Raw genomic sequence first — 26,017 nt, 5'->3', positions numbered from 1 at the left:
AGGACCCGAACTTGTTCAAGAGACAACCGATAAAATCGCCAAGATCCGTGATCATCTGCTGACTGCTAGAAGCCGACAGAAGAGTTACGCAGATCGCAGGCGAAAGCCTCTCGAATTTCAAGTTTGTGATCTTGTTCTCCTCAAAGTGTCGCCCTGGAGGGGTGTTGTCCGCTTTGGGAAGAAAGGTAAGCTTGCTCCTCGATATGTTGGACCATTTAAGATTCTCGCGCGTGTAGGAAAAGTTGCCTACAGACTTGACCTGCCGCCCGCGCTCAGTGATGTGCATCCAACGTTCCATGTATCCAATCTCAAGAAGTGTTTAGCCGACGAGAACCTTCATATTCCACTTGATGAAGTTCAAGTTGACGAATCCATGCATTTCGTTGAGAAGCCTGTTGAGATTATGGATCGCGAGGTTAAGCAAACCAAGCGCAGTCGTATCCCTATCGTGAAAATTCGCTGGGAGTCCAAGCGCGGAGCCGAGTTTACATGGGAAAGGGAAGATCAAATGAAGATCAAGTACCCGCACCTGTTCTCTGCGCAACCTACTTCGAGATAAATTTCAGGACGAAATTTCTTAAAGTAGGGGAGACTGTGACATCTGCCCCGATCCGACCCGACCCAGGTACCCGTTTCCCTTATCCGATCTCTTTCTTTTATGATTTAATATTTATTTATACTTATATTTTACTTTTAATAATAATAATATATTTTCCTTCCCGCCTCTTTCTCTCTCTTTCTTTCCGCCTTCCTCTTCTCTTGTCGCCGTCCCGCCCTCCTGTTTAACCCCTCTGCCTTGTTCCCCTCTTTTTCTCCTAACTCTCCTTGTCCTTTGTTTCTTCCCGCCTAAGGTTGTCTGCGCAGCTCCACGCGCCAGACTCCTTACAAGGAAGCCTGCGTGATGACCAGCTGTTCCAGCGATACGCGAGACGAACTCTTCTCGCAGCGCGCTAAGAATTGTAATTCTTCTCGCAGCGCGCTAAGAACGGTAGTTCTTCCCGCGACGCGCTAAGGATTTGTAGTTCTTCTCGCAGCGCGCTAAGAATCGTAGTTCATCCCACGACGCGCGAAGAATTATAGTTCTTCCCGCGGCGCGCTAGGAATTGTAGTTCCTCCCGCGGCGCGTTAAGAAATGTGATTCTTCCCGCGGCGCGCCTTAGCCTTCTCGCGCGCAGCTTTCTCGCGCTAGACTTATCTTTTCTTCTATCTTATCCAGCCTGTTTGCTTTGTGTTGTCTTATCTTCTGTGCTGTTGACCTGACCTATTTTATGTCTGAAAAGTTACTTTCGGCGTAGCATGCGCACCAACCCCATTGGTTGACAGAAAAAGTGACTGACATTATCTTTTGAGATCTGCTTTTTCCATGCTTGACCAGTACCTTTATCTGACCCGCCCATGCCTGTTTACTGTTACCTGTCAGTTTTTCCTTTGTCCCCTGCAGCTGCCATATCTTTTGATATCTTTTGCTTTTGGAATCTTTTGCTTTTTGAGATCTTTTCCTCTTTTCTAGGGATTGTGTTCCCTAGGGTTTCCCTATAAATAATAATCTTATTTTTCCTAACACATCACACACAAACACTTAATTTAACCTCCTCCTTGCTCTCTCTGCCGTCTTCCTCTCTGCCTCCGTCTTCCTCCCTGTTCTGCCCTGCTTTTCCGGTAATATATATATTATATATAATAATTTACTTATTAATTATGCTAACTTATAATCAAGACTTAAAACCAATCGTTAAAACAATAATCTTATTTATAGGTTAACTTGTGCTTGTTTAAAGTTGGTTCTTGCTTTATCTTACACCGCATCGTTTATCAAGTGAGTAATCTCGTACCTAATCCCTTTTTGCTTTTAATGTTTTGGGATGTTCATGTGTTCATACAAACTTAGAGTCTTAAACTTGTTTATGAACTTTAGTCGCGCAGTATCCCATGTGTTGAGGACGTAGACTTGGCTGTTTATTTGTATGTGTGGATCATTAACCGTCTTGTCGGTCTATTCCGCAGTTCTCATGGTACCATTAGATGAACACGGGAGAACTATCGTTTATGATTTTCTCTTTTGTTTACACTTGCACAGTCTTTCTTGTTTGTGAGCTCAATTGTGAGCACTGGCAGTCTATGAATCTTAGATTTGGTCCCGATCGGATTACACCCTTGTTGAAAACCAGACATACACATGTTGCGCGCAGATTTATTGTTATCTATGTATTGTATTAAACTTGATTTCTCACCAACACGCAAGTGTTTGACGTTTATTTTAACACATGTTCAGGTTTGCTGTAGCTACATTTGGAGCTTGTGGACACGTAGGACGTTTTTACTTTTGGACCTAGATTAAAATGTATCAAGACAAGTTATTGTTGTTCGAATATTTTGCCTTATAATATACTGAATTATGTTGCTTTATGTTATCTTGTGTTTACTTTGCGCGTGCGCGAATGAATATATTTATTAAATATTGACACCCAAATAGTGTCACGAGTAATGAAACAATATGTGGCGCCCCGATGTATAATCCGCCTTTGGTCGGGGTGTTACAATACTCTCCCTGGTTTGGTCAACCCCTCATTCTTGTGTCCTTTATGGTCATGGATCATGGTCCTGGTTCTGCGAGAGCTCTAGGAAATTGCGCCTCCCCACAATTCCATTCGAAGCGACCACACTTCTCTCTAACATAGGTGATTCCCATGAATCATTAAAAGCATCATGGTTACTTCACTTAACCTTAATATGCTTAACCTCTCCCAAATGTCACTGGTTTTAGGGTACTTCCCTAGGAGAAAGGACTAGGAAGTTCAAGACTCCCTTTGGTTTTGGGGTACTCCCCCACAGTGACTGCCTCTGGTCATATGATTAAGTTTTCCTATTGAACTTAGCTCTTGGGATCTCCAGTTTGCTAAGTTAGGTTTCCCTCATACTTCCTTTATCGCGGGATTTAGTCCCATTCCTCTCGAAAACTTATAAAATTTATCCGTGCTTAAGCCTTTTGTTAACGGGTCTGCAATGTTATCTTCTGACCTCACATGGTCAATCGTGATAACACCCGTTGACAGTAGTTGTCGTATCGTGTTATGTTTACGTCTCATATGCCTTGATTTGCCATTATACATTGAACGTTGAGATCTACCAATTGTAGACTCACTGTCACAATGTATGCAAATTGCCGACAACGGCGTTGGCCATTGTGGAATGTCTTCCACGAATTGACGTAACCATTCTGCCTCTTCCCCAGATTTGTCTAAGGCAATGAATTCAGACTCCATTGTGGATCTAGCAATTACAGTTTGTTTGGATGATTTCCAAGATATTGTTGCCTCACCAAGTAGGAACACGTACCCACTTGTTGATTTGGAATCTTTCATATCCGAAATCCAGTTCGCATCAGTATACCCTTCGATCACAGCTGGATGGTTGGTATAATGCAAACCATAGTCTCTTGTGTATCTTATGTACCTAAGCACCCTTATAATAGCTTTCCAATGTTGAACACTTGGATTGCTAGTATATCTACTTAGCCTACTCACCGCGTATGCTAAATCGGGTCTCGTACATGTCATGAGATACATTAGACTTCCAATGATTCTTGAATACTCCAATTGAGCAACCGGCTCAGCTCTATTTTTACATAGATGTAGAGTAGTGTCAACAGGAGAACGACCACTCGCTTGTCTTCCTTGTTGAATTTTTCAAGAATCTTGTCGACATAGTGTGCTTGACTCAAAGTAAGACCTTCTTTGGTTTTTAATGATTTTTATTCCAAGAATAGTATCAACTAAACCCATGTCTTTCATGTCAAATCATGCCTTTAACATGTCTTTTGTAGATTGAACCATTTTATCATTACTCCCAATGATAAGCATGTCATCCATATAAAGGCATAAAATAACATAACCTCCATTTGTGTTTTTAACATAAACACATTTATCACACTCATTAATTTTGAAACCATTGCCAATCATGACTTGGTCAAACTTTTGGTGCCATTGTTTTTGAGCTTGCTTCAAGCTATACAAGGACTTGATGAGTTTGCATACTTTACCCTTTTGACCAGGGGCAAAGAAACCCTCAGGTTTCTCCATGTATATCTCTTCTTCCAAATCACCATTTAGAAAAGCCGTTTTTACATCCATTTGGTGCACTTCCAAACTTCGTAAAGACGCGATTGCAAGCACCAACCTTATAGAGGTTATACGTGTTACATGTGAGTAAGTATCAAAATAGTCTAGACCTTCCTTTTGTCTAAAACCTTTGATCACTAGCCTCACCTTGTATTTATCAATACTTCCATCGGCTTTCATCTTCTTTTTGAATATCCAACGATATCCAAGTGGTTTGCAACCAATTGGAAGATCTACCAATTCCCAAGTATGATTTTGTAAGATCGAATCAATTTCATTCTTGATTGCTTCTTTCCATTGAGGTCCTTCAGGTGAGGTCACCGCTTCATGGTAGGTATTAGGTTCACCTTCAACCATAAAGCTTACGAAGTCAGGACCAAAGGATTTTGCAACCTTTTGTCTTTTGCTTCGTCTTAAATCACCATCCTCAGTCTCAGGCCGTTCATGTGTTCCTTCATGAACCAAGTCGTCATTTTGTGTTGACGAGCTTGCACCTACATCATTCGCTCGTGATGATTAGGCCTCATGTGTGTGTCCTAACTTAGGAAACACGTGCTCAAAATACGAGATAGTATTGGGGCTCGCCTCCATGAAAGTGTTTACGTGTACATTTGGATTTTTGGATTCATGTACCAAAAATCGATGTGCACTACTATTGTGAGCATATCCAATGAAAATGCAATCAACAGTTTTGGGACCAATCCAAAGAGCCTTAGGAGGTGGTACGATAACTTTAGCTAGGCACCCCCACACTTTCATGTATTTGTACGAAGGTTCTCTTCCCTTCCATAACTTATAAGGAGTCTCGTCCCTATTCTTGAGAGTTATCTTATTTAAAAGATAATTTGCCGTTAAAATGGCACCCCCCACATGTCATGGCTCACCCCAGAACTAACCAACATGGAATTCATCATCTTTTTCAATGTACGGTTCTTTCGTTCCGCCATGCCATTTGATTGTGGAGAATAAGGAGCGGTTAATTCATGTATTATGCCACTTTGTGCGCATAAATCCGCAAATGGCGAAACGTATTCACCTCCTCGATCGCTTCTCACATGTTTAATTTTTTTGTTAAGTTGTAACTCAACTTCATTTTTAAACAAGATAAAATTTTCTATTGCTTCATCTTTACTTTTAAGTAAATATACATTGCAATATTTTGAGCAATCATCAATAAACATGATGAAATATTTGTTTCCCCCTCTTGTTGGGCACAATTTTAAATCGCACACATCAGTGTGAATTAAATTAAGTGTTTCAGTTATTCTTTCAACCGATTTGAAGGATAATCTGGTAAATTTGGATTCAACACATGTTTCGCATTTCGAGTTTGTATCAATGTGGAATGTTGGTATGCTTTTTAATTTAATTAAACGACGAAGTGAATTGAAATTTACATGTCCTAATCTACCATGCCAAACAGTTGAATTTAAAGACTCAATAATATAAGCAGAAGTAGATGCCTTATTCATTTCATTTCCAATCACGGTTACATCAAGTTTAAACATACCATTGAGGGCATAGCCCTTACCAACATACATTCCACGCTTAGTCAAGACAAACTTGTCCGACTCAAACACTAAACGAAAACCATACTTATTAAGCAACCAACCCGAAACCAAATTCTTACGAATTTCAGGCACATACAAAGCGTTGCTCAAAGTAAGCTCTTTTCCCGAAGTCATCTTCAAGATCACATTCCCTTCACCCTTGATGTCGGCCGTTGCTTGATTCCCCATAAACAACTTAGCATCACTAGCAGCCTCCTTAAAGGTGCTAAAGAGGGTCTTGTTACCACACACATGACGGGTCGCACCCGTATCAATGAACCATCCTTGCGGTTTGTCCCCCACAAGATTGATTTCTTCAATCATTGCCGAGAGCTCGGTGATCATTGCCACCAACGGTTCACCATTTTCATCCACCATATGCGCACACTCACGCTTAGGCTTCTTGCATTGGTTCGCACGACGGCCATTCTCATTACAATTGTAACAAACACCTTGGAAGTTTGAAGATTGAGGTTTCTTTTTCCCAACCTCCTTCTTCGGTCCAAGGTTCACCTTTCCCTTTCCCTTATCCATTTTACCCTTACCCTTATGCCCCCCCTTAGAAGATTGTCCAAGTTCAACCATGTTGGCCTTAGCCATTGGCTCCACACGAGCTGATTTTTGAGCCGTTTTATTGTCTTCCTCAATTCGAAGACGAACAATTAATTCATCAATAGTCATCTCCTTTCGTTTGTGCTTAAGATAATTCTTAAACTCAACCCAACTAGGAGGCAACTTTTCAATTATGGCTGCAACTTGGAACGTTTCACTAAGTGTCATACCCTCGGCATGAATTTCATGAAGTATAACTTGTAGTTCTTGGACTTGGTTGATCACAGTCTTGGAGTCAACCATTTTAAAGTCCAAAAAACGGGCCACAACAAATTTCTTTGTTCCCGCATCTTCGGTTTTATACTTCTTGTCTAAAGACTCCCATAGTTCTTTGGCAGTCTTTATCCCATAATAGACGTTATACAATGGATCCGCCAAACCATTGAGCACGTAATTGTGACATAGAAATTCAGAATGTTTCCAAGCGTTCAAAGCACTCATACTTTGGGCATCATCTTGGGCAGTGGGTGTGGGGGCTGTTTTCTCCAAGAACTGTGCTAAGTTCAAGGTTGTCAAGTAAAAAAACATTTTCTGCTGCCACCTCTTAAAGTGGACACCCGTGAACTTTTCGGGTTTTTCAGCATGGTTAGCCATTGTGGCCGCTCCCACATTGGCTGGGGTCAAATGGACAGCAGGGGTAGCATTCGAAGTGTTTGGGGTTGGTCCTGTCATTCTTAAACACAGAAAACAGACCAAGTTAGTAACTTAGAAAAAAATTCAGAAAATTCTGAAATTTGCGAGATAAATTTATCCCGTGCGAGATAGCCAAAAACAGCCCAAAAAAGGAGCCTTTTCTGATTTCAGAATGCTAAACCAAGAACGAATCTGTCTAAGTCCAGCTTTGAAGATCCAATTCTTGATTCTGAGACAAAACAGAAAAGAAAAAACTGTTTTTAAAACATATACTATTTTGAAACAAAACTTGTTTGGATCAAAATAGAATAGTTTCTGAAAATTTAAACAAAGTTTTCACGATAAGCTATCTCGTGCTAGATAGCCAAAAACAGCCCAAAAAATGAGTCTTTTTTGATTTCAGAATGCTAAACCAAGAACGAATCTGTCTAAGTCCAACTTTGAAGATCCAATTCTTGATTCTGAGACCAAAACAGAAAAGAAAAAACTATTTTTTAAAACATATACTATTTTGAAACAAAACTGGTTTGGATCAAAACAGAATAGTTTCTGAAAATTTAAACAAAGTTTTCACGAAACGGTTTTAAAAATACTGTTTTAAAATTGTAGGAACCGAATTCGTGAATTGAGTAAATAAACAGAAAATTAACAAACAGTTTTATTACTCATACAATACAATAGAATATAAGAATCTGAAATACAATACAGAATCAAAGAAATAAACCAAATACAATATAAAAAAAATGTAAACGGTTTGGCTGAGGATCGTGTTGAACACGGGGCCCTTAAAACAATATTTCGAGTCTCCCAAGAGAACTCGTTGTTTCCCAGGGCACAACAGCCGGAGCAGTAGTACTGTCGGAGTCAACCGTAAACCTGAAAAAGGTTCGAATAAAAGAAACTAGAAATGTAGAAGAAGAAGAAGTTGGAAAAACCTTGCAACAATGCTTGTGTTGTGTGTAAGGTTTGGTGTGTGTTGCAACTTAGTTTACCTCTTTATTTATAGAGGAAAAACAAGGCACAAGTTCTCCATCCCACCGATGTGGGATACACCACTATAGTATTTTCTTTCAAATACACACAATCACACATCGATATCTCATTCATCAATGTCTATTAGTGTGCATTTGTTGTGTCATAACAACCTACTAATGCACACGTAACAAATTTTCCAACATTGATTTCCTCCGCATCATTGTCCAAGGTGCTAGGGAATATACTCAAGCTTAATGTCTTAAGACTATAGCCGAGTGTGGGCGTGGGCCGGACGCCCGACTCTCAAGTTATGATATTGCTTCTCGTTTATCAATCTCGAACCCAGATGCACCCAACATGCTTGATCGGATGCTTCGTTTGCTTGCAAGCCACTCGATTGTCACTTGCACATAAGGGGTCCATGAATCAAGGCTGGTTCGAGTGTATGGACTCGCTCCCGTTGCCAAATACTTCATCCCGAACGAAGATGGGGCATCCTTAGGTCCCTTCATGCAGTTGGTTCAAGATAAAGTGTTCACTGACGGTTGGTAAGTTTAGTGGTATCATCGATATAGAATCAATAAAAGTGGTAATCTTCTATACGAAAATATAGTGTAGAGTGAATTATAACATTACAAGTGTTTTAAATTTGTTATTTTTTTTAAGTTAGAATATAGCTCTATTTGAACTTATATATTACACTCTCAAAGTTTTAACTTTGTTTTTTTTAACCACTCATGTTATTGCATTTGGACTATTAACAATTTTCTTTTCTTTTTTTTCTTACGTAACTTTTAAAACATGATGTTTTATAAACTTTTAAATGTATTTTCATGTCTTGTTTATCTTAATCTATCTTTCGGATTCATTTCATTCAGAATTGATTTTTGTGATAATGTGCAAGTATTTGAAGCATGAATGTACAATCCCTTAGATCTACCTCAAAGTTTCGTGTGTGTATATATATATATATTCCTTTCTCAAACTTTAAAATATGACGCTCTATAGAATTAAGGATTTGCCATTTCTACGTGCTTATTGTAATCAACATTTCGACATGATTTTTCCCAGGGGAAATACCAATGTACAGGTCAAATAGAATAGTTTTTTACTTCTCTTTCCAATAACAAAATAGGTTAAGGAAAACTTAATGATGTGATTATAATGTTTTGAAAGTATTTTTTGCTAAATATAATTTTAATTGTGTATACTTATTTATGATGAAAATAATCTCATCTCATCTACTAATATAACAATTTGAATATCAAAATGTCAACTACACCTTAAAATGATAATTTAATGTGTTAATGTCAAATAAAAAACATTATATCAAAATGTCAACTACAACTTAAAAAGATAATTTAATTTGTTAATGTGCATCATATATCTGTTTCCATCATATCGTATATTTATATTACTGAACGAGGCTATACGGGTAAAAAAAATAAAATAAAAATGTTAAATTTTATGGTTTCATAAGATATAACTAATTTTCTAAAGATACATAGGTTATTTGTATTTGTATTTAAAAAAAACTAAATAGAATGTTATGAATCTATACTAATTAAGAAAAAAAGAAGACTAACATCAATTCATCATAGTTGAGTTGGTAAACTATAAACATTTTAAAAGCACGTTTGGCTATGTGAATGGTCCAATTGAATAGCATGTGAAAGCTTGGTCTTGCTTTAATAGTATAGGTAGATATTTGTAACAATATGTTTATTTGATTACTTATTTTTGTTAAACTAAAAAAAAAGTAAAAATAAATTACGGCACTTTTTAACTGCTTTACTTCTAATGATGCTACGTGCTTTCGTGTTTACAAACAAGGCTTGAACTTAAGGATTCAGTCCTTAAGGGAGGTGTTCCATTTGAGAAGGCTCATGGAGCATGTAAGACCCCGATACCGGTAGCCCTACTTTCGTGTTGGATTTACTCATAAACGCAGTTCTAAATATCAGAGTTAATTAAAACATTCGCGGAACATTAAAAACATTCAAACCATTACATTCCATAACCATAATTCGTGTCTTATCGAGCATTCATAATCACTTAAAAACAAAACATAGTCTTATAAAATAAAACATCATAGCAAAATCTCCAGATGCCAGCTTCGTCCAACTCTGCCATGTGCCCTCCTCAAGCTACTTGCCTCATTCTACTCACCTGCGTGCATACTAAAAGTCAGCTACGCTGAGTGAGTTCTAGTTAATCACATAATCATACAATACCTTCTTACATTTCATACTTAACCTCATAACTTTCTTTCATACACACGTAAGTGTATATACTTTCATTCTTACCTTCATACTTTCTTTACATACATAATCATACGTTTTAAAGAGCCTTTCGCCCTATAACCTCACAGATATTATAAGGGTCTGGTCCCTAACATCACAGATATTATAAGGGTCTGGTCCCTAACATCACAGATATTATTAGGGTCTGGTCCCTAACATCACAGATATTATTAGGGTCTGGTCCCTACCATCACATATATTATTAGGGTCTGGTCCCAACCATCACAGATATTATTAGGGTCTGGTCCCTTTGTTCGTGTAACTGTACCGTACCTGTTCATACATACTTTCCTTGACAATACGTGCAATCTCCGAAGAGCGTTCACGTACCATCATCATAACATACATACATTATGCATACATCATATATTCATACACACATCATATCTTTCATCATACTTATCGATCATATCTTAACTACCACCTGACGGTACATGCAATATCCGAAGATCGTTCACGCACTGTCAAACAATCATCATACATAAATCATACAAGGCATACACTTACCACTTAAGATAAGTGTATTAACTATCACATCGAGTATGCACACAGCCCCGAAAACATAACAAGGAAGTGGGGCTAGAAACTCACCTCAAGGCGGTTGCGTTCACCTTTTACGATTATCCCCTTCTTTAGCTGTGCGCGACTAACTGTATAATAATTATACGTATCAATAACTATCACTACACATATCGTCTTTCTAGTTTAATTATTACCCTCAACGAGCGGGGGTCTGGGGGCAGCGCCCCTGGCAGCGAGGTTCTAGGGGCGGCAGCCCCTAGCGGGGTCCAAGGGGCAGAGCGCCTGGCTGGGGTTAAGCTGCCAGGTCAGCTTGGAAAAATTTTATTTTCATTAACTGTCGTGACACATTTTCCATTAACATTTTGAATCGTTAATTAATTTGCTACTTAAAAGTTCAAGGGCCTAATTGTAATTAAATCATTCTTTTCTAAGTCCAGGGACTGTTATTGTCATTCAGTTAAACTTCTAATTCGTTATTGGTTCATAGCGAATTGGATTATCCTAGCGAACTGGTTCTTATAACGAATTGAACCCTTAACGAACTGGACTTCTTAACGAATCAGTCCATATAGCGAATTGGACCTTCTAATTCGTTATTTCTTTTAACGAACTAACCATAACGAATCAAGGGTAATTCGTTACCCTTTTCCCTAAACGAATCGGAGACGAATCATAGACGAACTAGAGCTAGTTCGTTGTGCTCCCTTAAGCGAATCAACTAACGAATCACCTTCAATTCGTTAAGCCCCCATAGCGAACTGACATTCCTTATCCTCGTACCACTATTCCGGCGCCGCCTTTCCGGCGCCGCCTTTGCCGGAAAGCCGCCGGAAAACCGCGAACACGTCGGAAAAACGAGTTTTAACTCGTTTTTCACCGTTTTTCGTCCCGTTCGATCCAGATCTGAGCTAGGGTGACCCCTAAGCTCATCATAGGTTCGGTTTATACCCAATTCCACCCGGATCTCGTGACTTAAACGGTTTAACGGTGTCCGCTCGTCGTTTAGTAACCATAACTAACGGATTTAAGCTCATACAACAAAATACTATCATACCTTGGGTCGGGATCCGATTCTTCTTCTATATTTCGGCTAGAGAGAGAGAGAGAATCTTAAGTGTGTGTTTTGGATGGTGTAAGGGATATGTGTAAATGAATTAAATGGAGGATTAAGGGTATATATATTTTTGATCATGGGCTTAAGCTCATGGTCTTTCCTTCATTCCCCCATAACCCAAGTCCATAACCCATATCCATTTACCCAACACAAGTCCATCTCGTATTCTATTCAATTAAACCGATAACGACCCGCTATAAAATAAACGAACTTTATTTTATTAATATAACCGAAAGTAGGATGTTACAGAGCACCTGTGTTTGAATATTCGGCATCGGATGCAAGGTTCAATGAGGTTTTCAACAAATCCATGATGAGTCATACCACTATTGTAATGAATGAAATCTTAAATCACTATTGTGGTTTTGACGACCTCAAAAGTGTGGTTGATGTCGGTGGTTGTCTAGGAATCAATCTTAGTATGATTGTATCAAAACATCCCACACTTAAAGGGATTAATTTCGATCTGCCACATGTGACTCAACATGCACCATTGCATCCTGGTATACATGTTATCTTTTTCATTGCACATATTTGTTCTCGATCACTCCTCCCATGCTGATTTTTTTGTAATAATCGTAGGTATAGAACATGTTGGAGGAGATATGTTTAAAGAGGTTCCTAAAGGTGATGCCATTTTTATGAAGGTAAACTGGATCAAACTTATTTATAATTTTGTATTCATCATATTGCGATTTTTTTTAAAATGGGGTGTATTTGAGAATCTTAATTACTTGGGGGTTGCCTTTTCTTTATATCATGATCACAAATAGGGTATTAGATTTTAATAGCGGTGAATAAGAAATTTGGCATATACGTGAAAGAGATTGGCCAGAGGGGTTGTCAAGTCATGAACTCTTATTTGTATTTAATAGTGACAAACAAGGCTAATTTCATTTGATAGTGGCGAATAAGCGTGACCAAATACTATTAGCACTTAATAGTGATGAATAACCTTAATTCCCAATGATATTGGCGAATAAATATAGATCAAACTTTCTATTCTTCCCAACAACAAAAAATGTTCGATCCGATTTTTGTTAAATTATGTTGGGATGGTAATGTATCATACGAAATTGGCATAATATAAGAAAACTCGGATTAAACATTTTTCTTTTGTTGAAAAGAATATGAAGTTTGATCTATGTTTGTTGGAGAGAATATGAATTGAGGTCAACCTCTAACGGCTCATAAACCATGAACATTTCATTTAATCCTCCCAACAACTTTAACTTAGTATAACGGCAACCTTCATTGAATCCTGCAACAGCTTACAACTAATCTTACTCAAATGTTTTAAAAACCGGTATGTATTCGTACCGAATTTAGTTTAAAAATGGCACAACCAGTTGAACCGTAATGTACAGGAAAGTTAAAATGAGTTGAATAGTTTAACTTGTAATTACATATAAATACAAATTCAACTCAAAAAGTAACCCACAAGTACATTAATAAACATCACACTTGAACCAAATATCACACATGAACAATGATCGAGTCAGATAGAAAGCTTGTACTTTGTATATGAAATTAATCGATTACAAAATATGTAAATAAACCAACATTAGATTAGCATGATACAAAATTGGTTTAACGAATCGCCATTTATCATATTTATTCGTTTCAATTTTATCCGCTATGTTACAAATCATTTTTAACAAATATGGGTCACAAAAAATATAAAAAAATCTCTTACATTTAAAACCGGTTTGCTGGTTTAAATTGGTATTTTTAAAAGAACAACCGGTATAATGTTCTAACACCGTCCAAAAATATCAAGATCTAAATACCGCTTGCCTTACAAAAATCCGGTGTAACCGGTTCAACCAGTTTTTTAAAACATTGAATTCTTTCCTAACAACTTTAATTTTTTATAAACCAAACACATGTTTACAATTTGCCTTATTCGCCAATATTATTGGGAATAAATGTTATTTTCCAGTATTAAGTGCTAATAGTATTTGGTCACCCTTATTTGCTGCTATCAAACGAAGTTAACCATATTCACCACTATTAAACGTAATTAACATTATTCGCCACTGTCATATACAAATAAGAGTTTCTGACTTGGCAACCCTCTGACAATCTCTTACACACTTATGTCTAATTTCTTATTTGCCAATATTAAAAACTAACAACCTATTTGTGATTAAAAAAAAAAGGCAACCCTCCCCCCCCCCCCCCAAGTGATTTGGATTCTCAAATACACCCCATTTAAAAAAATATATTATTTATGCTAATTAGTTGTGTATGTGACAGTGGATTTTACATGATTGGAATGACGATTCTTGCATAAAGTTGCTAACGAACTGCTACAAAGCTTTTCCAGAAAACGGAAAGGTTATTGTCGTAGAGGTGATTATGCCTTTTCTACCGGACACAAGCTCTTTTGATAGAGTCAACACACACTTAGACGTTGCGATCATGACTCACTTTTCCGGTGGAAAGGAGCGGACCGAGGATGAGTTTCTTGCACTAGCCAAATGTGGTGGGTTCAAAGGGATTAGAAAGGAGTGTCTTGTTTGCAACTTTTGGGTCATGGAATTCTACAAGTAGATTTATCCCTACTTTCTTCAATAAGACCTTAAACCCATAATTATATCCCAAACAAGAAGTGTTTAAAACTAGGTTATGGCAATATGTGGGGGATTTAAGGGTATGGTTTGAATAAAATTATCCTTTCTGGTTAGTTTGTTAATTATAATAAAATTTTGGTTATTTCCTTCATTTATATTGTTATGAACACAATTGGCCCAATCCAAGTAGACCCAACCTTGCAGCCCAGTTCGATGTTAGTGAAAGGCCCACGGGTTTGAGAATGACCAGAAAAGGTTATAAGCAAGACGAGAGTACGAAATAGGGTATGATTGAATATTGTTACAGTTGGTTCTGGTCTTCTCATCTCTTCTTCTCTAATATGTTTCCCATCCCCTTCTTGTTATCTTGTGGTTTCTTATGTAATCTCTCTATTGAGTTAATTGAATCATAGTAATTACTTCTCATTTGATTATCTCCCCGTTGTGTAAATTTGAGTACACAACATATATCTAAACACGTCGTCCAAGTACATCCCTGAGATTACGAAAATTATGAAAGACGAAACTAAAAATAAACTAAATAAGACACCAAAAAGTTAGAGATTACAATGTTGGGAATAATTTGTTAATGTGGCCTTACTGATAATTTGAGTAACCTTACAAATATGACATGACTAGTAGCTTGTAACAGAATCTGCAGAATAGTCCTTGAAACTTCATTGACTTGACACTTCTAACCAAAAGCTTCAATTACTTTTGAAATAACTTTGGTAGATTGTCACTTTTTAACTCGTGAAGTATGTTGACCATAGTTGACTTAGTCAATTGAGACTTTTATTCTAACAATGGCTTAATCATTATCTTCATAGATAACCGTTACCCACAAGTAAGTATGAATAATTGGTGGATGTCTAATTTATTATTCATGGTTGAATTGTATGGTTTTAGCCCATGTGTAAGGATATAATCAAATTGGATGTCTAATTTATTATTCATGGTTGAATTGTATGGTTTTAGCCCATATGTAAGATATAATCAATGTGGTATGAGAGCTTAATGTTGATTAAATGGATTTCTCGGCCTATTCCCTATCATATATCCCCCCCCCCTCACACACACACACATATATATAATATAATTACATTAAAAATCACTGAATTTTCTCTCTTATTTTTAATTAAATAATACTTTTTATACATTTATCATTATTTTTTCTAGCTCTTTCACTCACAACTGAGGGTGTTCAACGAATCGAATTTCAAATAGTCAAATCGAATTATTCAAATTTTGAGACTGAATTCGAATTCGAAATAGATTCGACAAATTCAATTCGATTCGACTCGAATTCAGAAAAGCTAATTCGAAATTCGATTCGAGAATTAAAACAATCTATTTCAGTTTCAAAAGCACTACAAATTTGAGTTTTTTAACAACAAAAGGTACAAGCATATAAAATAAATAAATTATTTAAAGTTATCATATCCTAAATATTTAAAAATGGTAATGTCCAATTACATTAATTATTGACCAGAGTGATTAATTTTTAATCTCTATAACTTAAAAGATTTATGTTGTTTATCATTTTATAAGTATGCATATATAACACAAATAAAATGTATAATTTGAATTTGAATTTCGAATCGAATTTAAAATCATAAATTCGTATGCGATTCGAAATTCGATTTCTAAAATCGAATTCGAACCACATCGAATTCGAATGATTGAAAATCGAACTCGAAGCTTCAAATTCGAATGCGATTCAAATTGAATTTTGAGTTATTCGAGTCCGATTCAAATACAGCTAAGGAAAAGTATTACAGTTAACTCAGAGAAGAACAAGACAAAAGTGAGTTTCTAGCCCCTTTTTCTTGTTATGTTTTAATGGTTGTGTGCATACTTGATGTGATTAGTTAAAAAAATAGTGGTAGGTTTGTAATTAAAATAAAAAAAAAAATTTTTTTCTAAAACTCAAACCCAACGGCTCTTTTGAGCAAATCAATGCCCAACGGTTCTTTTGAGCCCCGTGGTCCGGCTCGCCCCCCACCTTTGCGCCTAGGGCTGACAATTCATGTCTTAACAGGTTTAACAGGTAAGAGGCGACGCGCGTGACACAGATTTAAAACTTGAATACGACTCGTTTAACTACTTTATATGCCATGACTATAAGACAGTTTTAAGTTTTGTGTACCAATAAGGGATAATGAGGGAGTCTAGCCTACCAATTTCAATTATTTAAGAAAATAGAAAAATCACATACCGCATTTTTTTGATTAACAGGTCTTATCGTGTCTTTAACAGGTAATTGCGCCCCCGCTTGCGTGAGGGTAGTAGTGGTGTGCGCGACTGCCACCTAGATCGCACCTTAAGGATAGCGCCCGATTACCTTAGCCTTATGAAGATAAGAGAACCAACTACCAAGAGTCAAGATAATTAGTTTAGTGGGAGCTCCTTTCCATCATAGTAGCCAGACATGCTCAGATTTGGGCCTATCGAAATAAATACATGAACAATACCTTTCCAAGAGATGTGACATGTTGAATTCAAATATCTATACATATACCCATAGGTTTTCTTTAAGTGCCATTTCATACACTTCAAACTTTTTGGTATCAAATGCGGGAGCAAAAGGAAGAAACATTTACACCCGTCTACAAATGCTGACACGACGTTTATATTATATATACAAACTACACAAAACATACGTTGAAATCTGTTTTACAAGTCATCGAAGCATACACTATGTATGCAATAATAGTTTTAAGTGTGTAAATCTTCTATGAGATATATGATAACTATATAGGGTCTATTCAACATCCAAGTCGAGCTCTCAACTATTGTAAAAGATAATTACGTAAGCGTTAGCGCCATAAAGTTATTCAAAATAGGGTGCAAAATTAAAGAACAAGCCGGATGGCATCCTAATATAAAAGTAGGGATGAAACAAGACAAGTCGCTCATTAGCTGCTCATTGTTGAAATTTAAATGTTGGTTCAAGCTTGACTAGCTTATAATGCAAACTAATAAGTGATATCAAATGGGATTTGAACAACCAACTACTTGAGCAGTGCTACTGGTAAAGGTGGGAATCGATAAGCTTATATACTTAATAATAATAATATCATGTCATACGTAGGCTTAAACTGCACAAATTTGTTTTATCAGTTTAAACCTATTATCTATATATAGTTATCTGTGAAGTATAAGGAAGGATATTCTCTTCTTGACAAGAGACTGCCAATGTAACATTTATTAACTAGACACTACCAATGCAACCTTTATTAAAGTTGTGCTAGTGGATGCCCTTTAACTAATACCTTTTTTTCCATTTTAAGATTATGTGTAATGGAGGGGCTATAAAATGGGATGACTTACGTCATGTGACGTCTAGTAACAAATGGTGAGTTTTTTATTTAAAGGTATAATGGTATTGTAGCCTCATATATATGTGTGTATATATTACACACACAACCTATTATAATTATAATAAAACAACAAACATTGCAGGCGACAAGAAACTAGTCGCCACCCCCCCCCCCCCCAAATTGCCCGAGGGGCGGTGTTCAAGCTAAAAGTCGTCCATTGTCACCCAAAATTGTAACCCACTACACATAGTCTAAATACCCAACAATTTTATAACAAACAAAATTGTTTTGAAGACAACACTATGGTGAAACAATTTTTGGACCATTGAATTGACTTATCATAGGGTCAAGAATACTAATTAATAACAATCCGTCCTTTCTATTTAACAACGTTTGAAACATCCCATGCGGATTTTGACACTCTAGGTCCGACTCTCCCAAGAGCATCATTAAGAAGAAATCAATTATTGTGAGAAAACCCTATTGAGTAAGGTTTCAAACATAAAACCTTAATATCTTAAACCTTAACCATCATTCTTATCTTACTAAATCAGAAGACCCGTGACAATAATCCACCCATTTAAAATTCACATCAAAGTCTAGGATAGCATATACCAACTTAAGCCGTAAAAGATGTATATTATATTATTATTATTTTATTGTTTTAGTTTGGATGAGTTTTCAAATAAAGAGTTGATGATGATGACAAAGTTTTTCATATATGATGGGTTTCGTCTTTATCTCACCCTTTCCCCACACCACACCAAAACTTTAGTCATTGTACATTTGTACCTTACTAGTTGAGTCCCCTTTTTCTTTCTTTCTATTTTGCAACTAAATACTTTATACAAAATAAATAAATAAATTAAGGTTCAAATTATGGTTAATTCAATATGATTTAATAGCATAAATATAATGTAATTGATGTGTTAAAGCGGTTTATATAAACTTAATCTAACATAGACACTCTACTTTTAAATTTACAAACCTAGACTCTCCTAATGCTAGACAACTAGACATTCAAATGTACCTATCAACTGTAGTGAAGCCTAATAAAGTTCAGATATCAAACCCAAATGACACTAGTGACAGTTAAACTAGACTTTAACTAAGAACTTAATGATTTCACTTATTTGACAACTAACTAATTAAAAGAAAACTGGCACCGACACTGACAAACTTCGACACGATCACCTAAACGAACTCAAAGATAGGAGAAGAACTACCTAGGTTTAGAATCTTACTCGTGGAACCGAGATCTTAAAATAGACACCCTTAGACAACCTAGTGGATCTCTAATCATTCTCCAGGTGTGACGTAAAAGGAAATCCTAAGGGGCATGTAAACTTACCTGATGGTTGGATTGCCTGTCAGTCTCTCCAACAACACTAAATTACCCTAAAAGATAGATTACTTGTCAGTCTCACTATCTCAATACACCCTAAAGTGCAAGGGGTAACATAAGAACAATCGATAAGACACGAGATTACAATGAAATTAGGGAAATCTTGGGAGACCTCATGTCAGAGTGTTCTAGCTTAAACACCTAATCTTAAAGACAACCCGACTATTTATTACCTTTCAGTCTTTAGATAAGTAGAATATAAAGCTCTAACAAATCACCAATCAATGTTCCTATAGAAAACTACGTCTAGCAAAACTATAAAATAATCACAAACACATAGTAATTGACCTTAACATGCACATATAAGGCTGTAAATGAAAGATATTCAACAAGACACATGCAAAACAAAGATCAACAATAAGTCAAAACTAGATACGCAAACACATCAAATCAATTGTAAAAAGATTCTTTATTCTAGCATTAACCCAACAATAAAATCCAAAAACCAAGATAATATCCACGAATCACAAAGTAATCATCATCAAAAGTTCAAAACCCCATATAGCTAGGATTTAGCCAATAATCATACTCAAAAACAAAACAAAATAATCTGATTTTAAAAATAAAATTGAATTCATAATAAAAACAATAAATTCAAACCAAATTATATGAGGATCCTCTTTTATAATATTTATGTGTTAGTGACCCTCAAAACCTCATTCAATACTTGCGTGACCCCAATTCAATAATGTTGAGCCCCCCATTTCAATAATTTCTTATGCCTCTTTAATTCTTGTCCACGGACTTCTCCAGATTCTTCACAGAAAACATATGGGTTTGTGACCTCATCAAGTAAGGCTACACGTAATGGGCAATAAATATGGGCGATAAGGGGCGAGCACATCGCTCCCTGGGCGACAAGGGCCGAGGCGAGGAGTTTGTGTCGCCGGTGTGGGTTTTGGTTCTAATAATATTATATTAGTATGAGTGTGTGATATATATATATATATATATATATATATATATATATATATATATATATATATTGGACTACAACACCATTACACCCTTAAACCCCTCTTTTTACTGACTGATTGTCATATGACACAAAACGTCCCATTTTATAATCTCTCCACTACACATAGCCTAATGGGCTTTTTAATCATCATGATTGGCTCGTTTTAGGCAAATTCAAATAGTGGACAAAAAAATAACGAAACCCATTGTACTCTCCTTAATCAATTCAAAAATTGTTATTATTATCACGACCACTGGTGTGATGCTCAAATTTCGTCTCAGTATGCATATCAATTAAAAACCAAAATGCATTTTAGTACTAAAATTGATTTAGTTTCAAGACTTTTTTAGAATTTATAACAATAATAACAGTAACATGAGTATTGATTGCATATTAATATTTTAGCTCATTATCTCAAGTTTAGTAAAAATACTTCATATTACTTCGTTGTTTTATGAAACCTTTAAAATAAACATATGAGCCACTTAATGGTAATATTAACCAAAATCAACTCAAAAGTTACTCAAAAATGTAGGAAATATTTATAAAATAAATGCATAATTTAGACCCCATCGAATATCCCACACTTAAACCTTTTTCGTTCTTGAAAAATATATAACGCAATGGAATTAGAATTCAAGACTGGTCTTTAAAACATATAAGTAAATTTTAAGCACAGATAAACACAAAAACTGCGATTGCCGATAATACTGTCCACTTAAACCTAGCCACTAGCCTACCAAACCCGAATCTATTTAAGGATTAAGTTCAAGTCATATCAATAAATATATGTGTCTCACACCTAAAGAGTTACAAATCCACTTACCCCATCTCAAGCATAATCAAGACAAATTAAACAGGGTTGAAACATACTGGTTCAATCTATCACCGTAAGTTAAGAACCGTTCTAAAAACCCCTAAAAATTTCAAGGCACGGATGAGTAAAAAGAAAAGGGCCCATAAAAATTTAAAAAATGTCACTTCAAGGATTTGAACTCAAAACCTTTGTTTCTATTTTTCGTTGTGGGGATTTTGCAAAAAACGGGTATCCTTCGAAATCTGAGAGTCGTGAGAACATTTTCAGATGAAAAACCATATGTGGTTCTTAAATGTTTAGACTAGATAAAACTCATATTGAAAGCAAGAAAGCGAGTTTGGATCCGAGAGAGTTTTGTGACCCAAAAGAAGTCATGTGTGATCAAGAAACGATTATTATGGTTTGGTTATTAACTGCCTTTGGCAGTTATCATGTATTCGATCCCAGTCAGGGGCGCTGCCCTTTGGATCTTTCCAAGGATTGCCACCCCTTGGTCCCTGCTAGCTACTAGGGGCGCTGTCCCGAAGCCCTGCCAATGGGGAGTTGCCCTCCATGGAACCCTCATTACTTAGGGCTTCACCTATAACTTTAATAATAAGATTATATTATAATAAGATCAAATAAGTTTACACATCTCATCCAACTTAATTAGATTCGTATTACAATTAATTTAATAAACAAATAAATTTTCGATTACACTAAAATCACTAACAACTTTATACACCTTACACTCTTTCCATTTTAACAAAAAGACAACTTATGGACTTTCATTTTAAAATAAATAAAGTATTTTAACAACTAGGGCCTAGGTGGTAGCCCACCTCGCCTTAACGTTAAATATATTGGGCATACTTGATTGGTTTTATGTGCCTATAAAGGAGTAATAACATGTGAGAGATTAACCACAAACTAGAAAAAATAGATACAAGAGTTGTGTGAAAATGAGCTACAATGAGGATCACTTTACTTCTGCAATGGAATTGACTTTCTCAATATCATTGGGCATGGTGTTGGTGACTACAATCAAGCTTAAGGTCCTAGAGACTATAGCCGAGATGGGACCTGATGCCCAACTCTCGAGTCATGATATCGCTTCTCGTTTATCAATTCCCAACCAAGATGCCCCCGACATGATTGACCGAATGTTTCGTTTGCTCGCAAGTCATTCTATTGTCACTTGTGACGAAAGGGTCCATGAATCAAGGCCTATTCGAGTGTATGGACTCACCCCAATTGCAAAATACTTCATTCCGAACGAAGGTGGAGTATCCTTAGGTCCATTAATACAGTTGGCTCAGGATAAAGTGTTCACTAAGAGTTGGTAAGTGTAACCATAACAAATGGACATTTTAATTTTTAACCAAAAAAAAGAAAGAAAATTAAATATATTTTAAAAAGATAATTAAATGTGCGGGCTTAAAGCAACTAGTCATATGTTTAATTAGAAAATAAATTTAAAAATACAGTTTAGCTGAAAATAGGTAAATGAAAAGCCAAATATAGGCAAGGTATTTGTTACATTATATTTGTTTGTTTTCTTTTGATTGATTATATGTTCTTTTATGTTTTATAAAACAAGGTATGCACTTGAAGATGCAGTTCATAAAGGAGGTGTTCCGTTCGACAAGGTGTATGGAGTACACTCATTTGAATATCCGGCAGTAGATGCAAGGTTCAATGAGGTATTTAATAAAGCCATGGTAAACCATACCACTTTGGTAATGACGGAAATTCTGAAGCACTATCGTGGTTTCGACGCCCTCAAACGTCTGGTTGATGTTGGAGGCGGTCTAGGAATCACTCTTAGCATGATTGTATCGAAACATCCCACCATTAAGGGAATTAATTTCGATTTACCACATGTAACTCAACATGCACCACTATATCCAGGTATACATCTTATATTTTCATTTTGTAATTACAAAACCATTTGCACAAGTTTTTACGTAATTATGCAAAAATATAGTAACATATTTGGTACCCATAATTGTAGAAAAAGAACAAGTCAACAACAAATACTTGTTGGATTTATCGTACTACTCTACTTCATGTTCTAAAACAACTCATTTTAACCTTAACAAACATGTTTACCCGAACAAACTTACAAAATGACTAGACATAAATGTAGATGAATATGTACAACTAAGTCAAGAAAATCTCCCCAAAAATTATACAATCAGATTCTCTCCCCAAACTAGTGCTAAAATTTTGTTTATCTTTAAAAGAAAGTTAATCCACTTAGAGATCATGTTTTGCACAATAGTAAACACAACTAGGGGTGAGCAATAACCGAACTTTGAACCGAACCGAAAACCGACGAACCTGAACTAACATTAAGTTATAACCAAATTAACCAAAAATCGATTATCAGTTTTTTTATACCCACGGTTACCCGAAATTAACAGAATAGAACCGAATCATTCATGTTTTCATATAATTTGCAACTTTTATGCCTCCATTTTATGTATTTTATATTTTATACCACCATTTCATGTATTTGTATCTCCATTTCATGTAATCATGTCTTCATTTTCATGTATTTATGCATCCATTTCATGTATTTTTAAGTAAAAACTTTAGCCCAAATTTTTGTTTTTGTAATTAACCGAAATTTACCAAACCGAACCGAAAACTGAATAAAGCGAACCGACTAACCAAAAATCGATTGGTTAATTTGGTTGAGGCTAATAACCGAGCGAATCGAGCTGTGCACACCCCTACCATAAACCATAACCTCCTGCAAGCTAACCAACTTAAGTGAAGACACTTTAGATAGACTTGTATCTACATATCACAAACATTACTTTGTGATGTAATAAATAATGAAACTAAGATTGAAAACTCAGCCTTCAACATGATAACTTGCAGTAATTAGTAATATTATGTTGGATTTCACATGATAAGAAAATAGTTTATTAAAATATATAAATCTACAATAATTAAAATAATGTATTAGTTTGCAGTGGCGCCCTGAGAACTCACGTGCCCCGGCCAAGCTGCCTAAAAACATATGTTCCTTAGGCCTTAACAAACTAAATAGTGTAAACTATTTTTTTTAAACGACGATTAATATTATGGCATTAAACATAATAATTAGCAAAATCGTGGTATTAAAATGAGTTTATAATTATGGTAGTGGGATTATAAGGTGTTCCAATATTCTAAAAAAATATATATAACATCAGGAATTTTTTAAAATTTGTGTTCCCCGACAAAATACGTGCCTTTTTAACTATATGAATATTGCTGAAACCCTGCAACTTCGTTCCTCAGTACACTTCACTAGTAAGCTACAGACAGCAAGAACTCTGAATGCTTAGTTATGATATAAGTAGCTTGCTTAAAAGGCTATCAAATAGTAATCCTCACACTTATCATCGACATGTATGTGATGAAACGGGTAAACATAAAATTTGATTGTAAGATACACATGTAATTAGTAGAAAATTTAGTTGGTTGGACGGTCAACAGAATCACCCGTTACGCTAACGCTTGTATTTATGTAAAATAATCGTAGGTATAGAACATGTTGGAGGAGACATGTTTAAAGAGGTTCCTAAAGGTGATGCTATCTTTATGAAGGTAATATGGATCGAACCTATTTATATTTGCAATGTTTTCATAACCAGATCGGATAGTGAACCGGACCAACTACCGGTTCACCGGTTCAACAGGTCCGACAAGCCGAACAACTTTTATTTCAAAAATGTAGTTCAAGGTTAAAGATATTGTAAATTAATAAAAATATTTTTTTATGGTGAACCGGTTCAATCGGTCGGGTTCTCCTGTGAACCGGACGATTTTTAGAAAACTGAGCGAGCTACAAAGAACCGGACCGGTCAGGTGATTAAATTCCTGTCGAACCTATCCGACTTGCTGAAACGGTCCGGTTTTGAAAACACTGATATTTTGTATTGAACACAATGTTGACTAATGATGTATGTGCAGTGGATATTACACGATTGGAGTGACGATTTTTGTGTAACGTTGCTAAAGAACTGCTACAAGGCTTTGCCGGATAATGGAAAGGTTATTGTCGTAGAGGCGATTCTCCCTTTGATACCAGACACAAGCTCTTCTTTCAAAGCCACCACCCACCTTGATGTACACTTGATGACTCAGCATTCGGGTGGAAAGGAGCGCACTGAAGACGAGTTTCTTGCACTAGCTAAAGGTGGCGGATTCATGGGGATTAGAAAGAAATGTTTTGTTTGCAACTTTTGGGTAATGGAGTTCTACAAGTAGATGTATTTCTAGTTGTTTCAACAAATAAGCCCATGTTTGTATTTCAAACTATAACATCCGTCTTCATAATAAAAAATATTAGAATTATGTGGTATTTTTTATTTATTTATTTTAAATAATAATAAGTTGAGTGATTAACTTGATAATAAAAACATGGACTTAGGAGTGGTTATGGGCTTAAGGTCCATGGGGTTTGCCTATAAAAACACCTTAAACCCTATAACCCTAAAAACTTCTCATTTCATCTTTGCCTACACACTCAAAACAGACAATCTCCATCTAACTCCGGATCTAGAAACAGAGGAACGATCAAGAATAATCTAGTATTGTATGGGACGTGCATTCAAGAAGAAAGATCAAGATAAAACGCATGTCAAGATCCACATCTGAACCGACCTTGAAAAGGTATATTTTAACTAAAAAAGTTTATGTATTTGAGGTTGGATTGCCTTAAAAATTGGTAGCATATTACATAGTGCTCCCTAGTAAAATAAATGAAAATCATAATTATTTATAGTTTATTATTAATATGACGCAAAAGAAAAATGAAACTATTATAGGGGACTTACTCTCGACTAACAACAATATATAACATCCATCAAGAATGGTCAATATATAACATCCATCAAGAATGGTAAATCTAGTCAAACAACAATATATAACATCTATCAAGAATGGTCAGTCTGCCTCCGCATACTCATCCACATTAAGTCATTAACTTCCAGTTTGCATTCATTTTGTATCTGCATAATTATTATCTAACTTATTATTTGTTTTATCATTATTCAATGATTCTTTTGAGGTTAATACTATTCTAGCACTGTACCACTACTATTCTGTGTTCAGTATATTGTATCTTGAACCTG

At 35.9% G+C, this 26,017-nt stretch overlaps 1 protein-coding gene and 1 pseudogene across 2 annotated transcripts; both read left to right on the top strand.

The window, feature by feature from the left end:
* Positions 1 to 8,096: 8,096 nt before the first annotated feature.
* On the top strand, positions 8,097 to 14,467 carry LOC143560203 (cathecol O-methyltransferase 1-like; annotated as a pseudogene). Its single transcript, XR_013140078.1, has 5 exons — positions 8,097 to 8,436; positions 9,722 to 9,783; positions 12,079 to 12,330; positions 12,410 to 12,474; positions 14,087 to 14,467. The product of XR_013140078.1 is annotated as a cathecol O-methyltransferase 1-like (transcript).
* Positions 14,468 to 21,806: 7,339 nt separating this feature from the next.
* Positions 21,807 to 25,252, top strand: LOC143560202 (cathecol O-methyltransferase 1-like). Its single transcript, XM_077048555.1, has 4 exons — positions 21,807 to 22,227; positions 22,486 to 22,796; positions 24,424 to 24,488; positions 24,855 to 25,252. The coding sequence occupies exons 1-4, from the start codon at positions 21,848 to 21,850 to the stop codon at positions 25,149 to 25,151; spliced, it is 1,053 nt and encodes a 350-aa protein (XP_076904670.1). The 5' UTR covers positions 21,807 to 21,847; the 3' UTR covers positions 25,152 to 25,252.
* The last annotated feature ends 765 nt before the right edge of the window (positions 25,253 to 26,017 follow it).

This window comes from Bidens hawaiensis, unplaced genomic scaffold (assembly GCF_021521415.1).
Source record: "Bidens hawaiensis isolate Kalapana, Puna unplaced genomic scaffold, B.hawaiensis_p1.1 tig00020232_1, whole genome shotgun sequence".
NCBI lineage: Eukaryota > Viridiplantae > Streptophyta > Magnoliopsida > Asterales > Asteraceae > Bidens > Bidens hawaiensis.
Note: the sequence above shows the minus strand (reverse complement) of the source record. Positions and strands in the feature narration are given on the sequence as shown.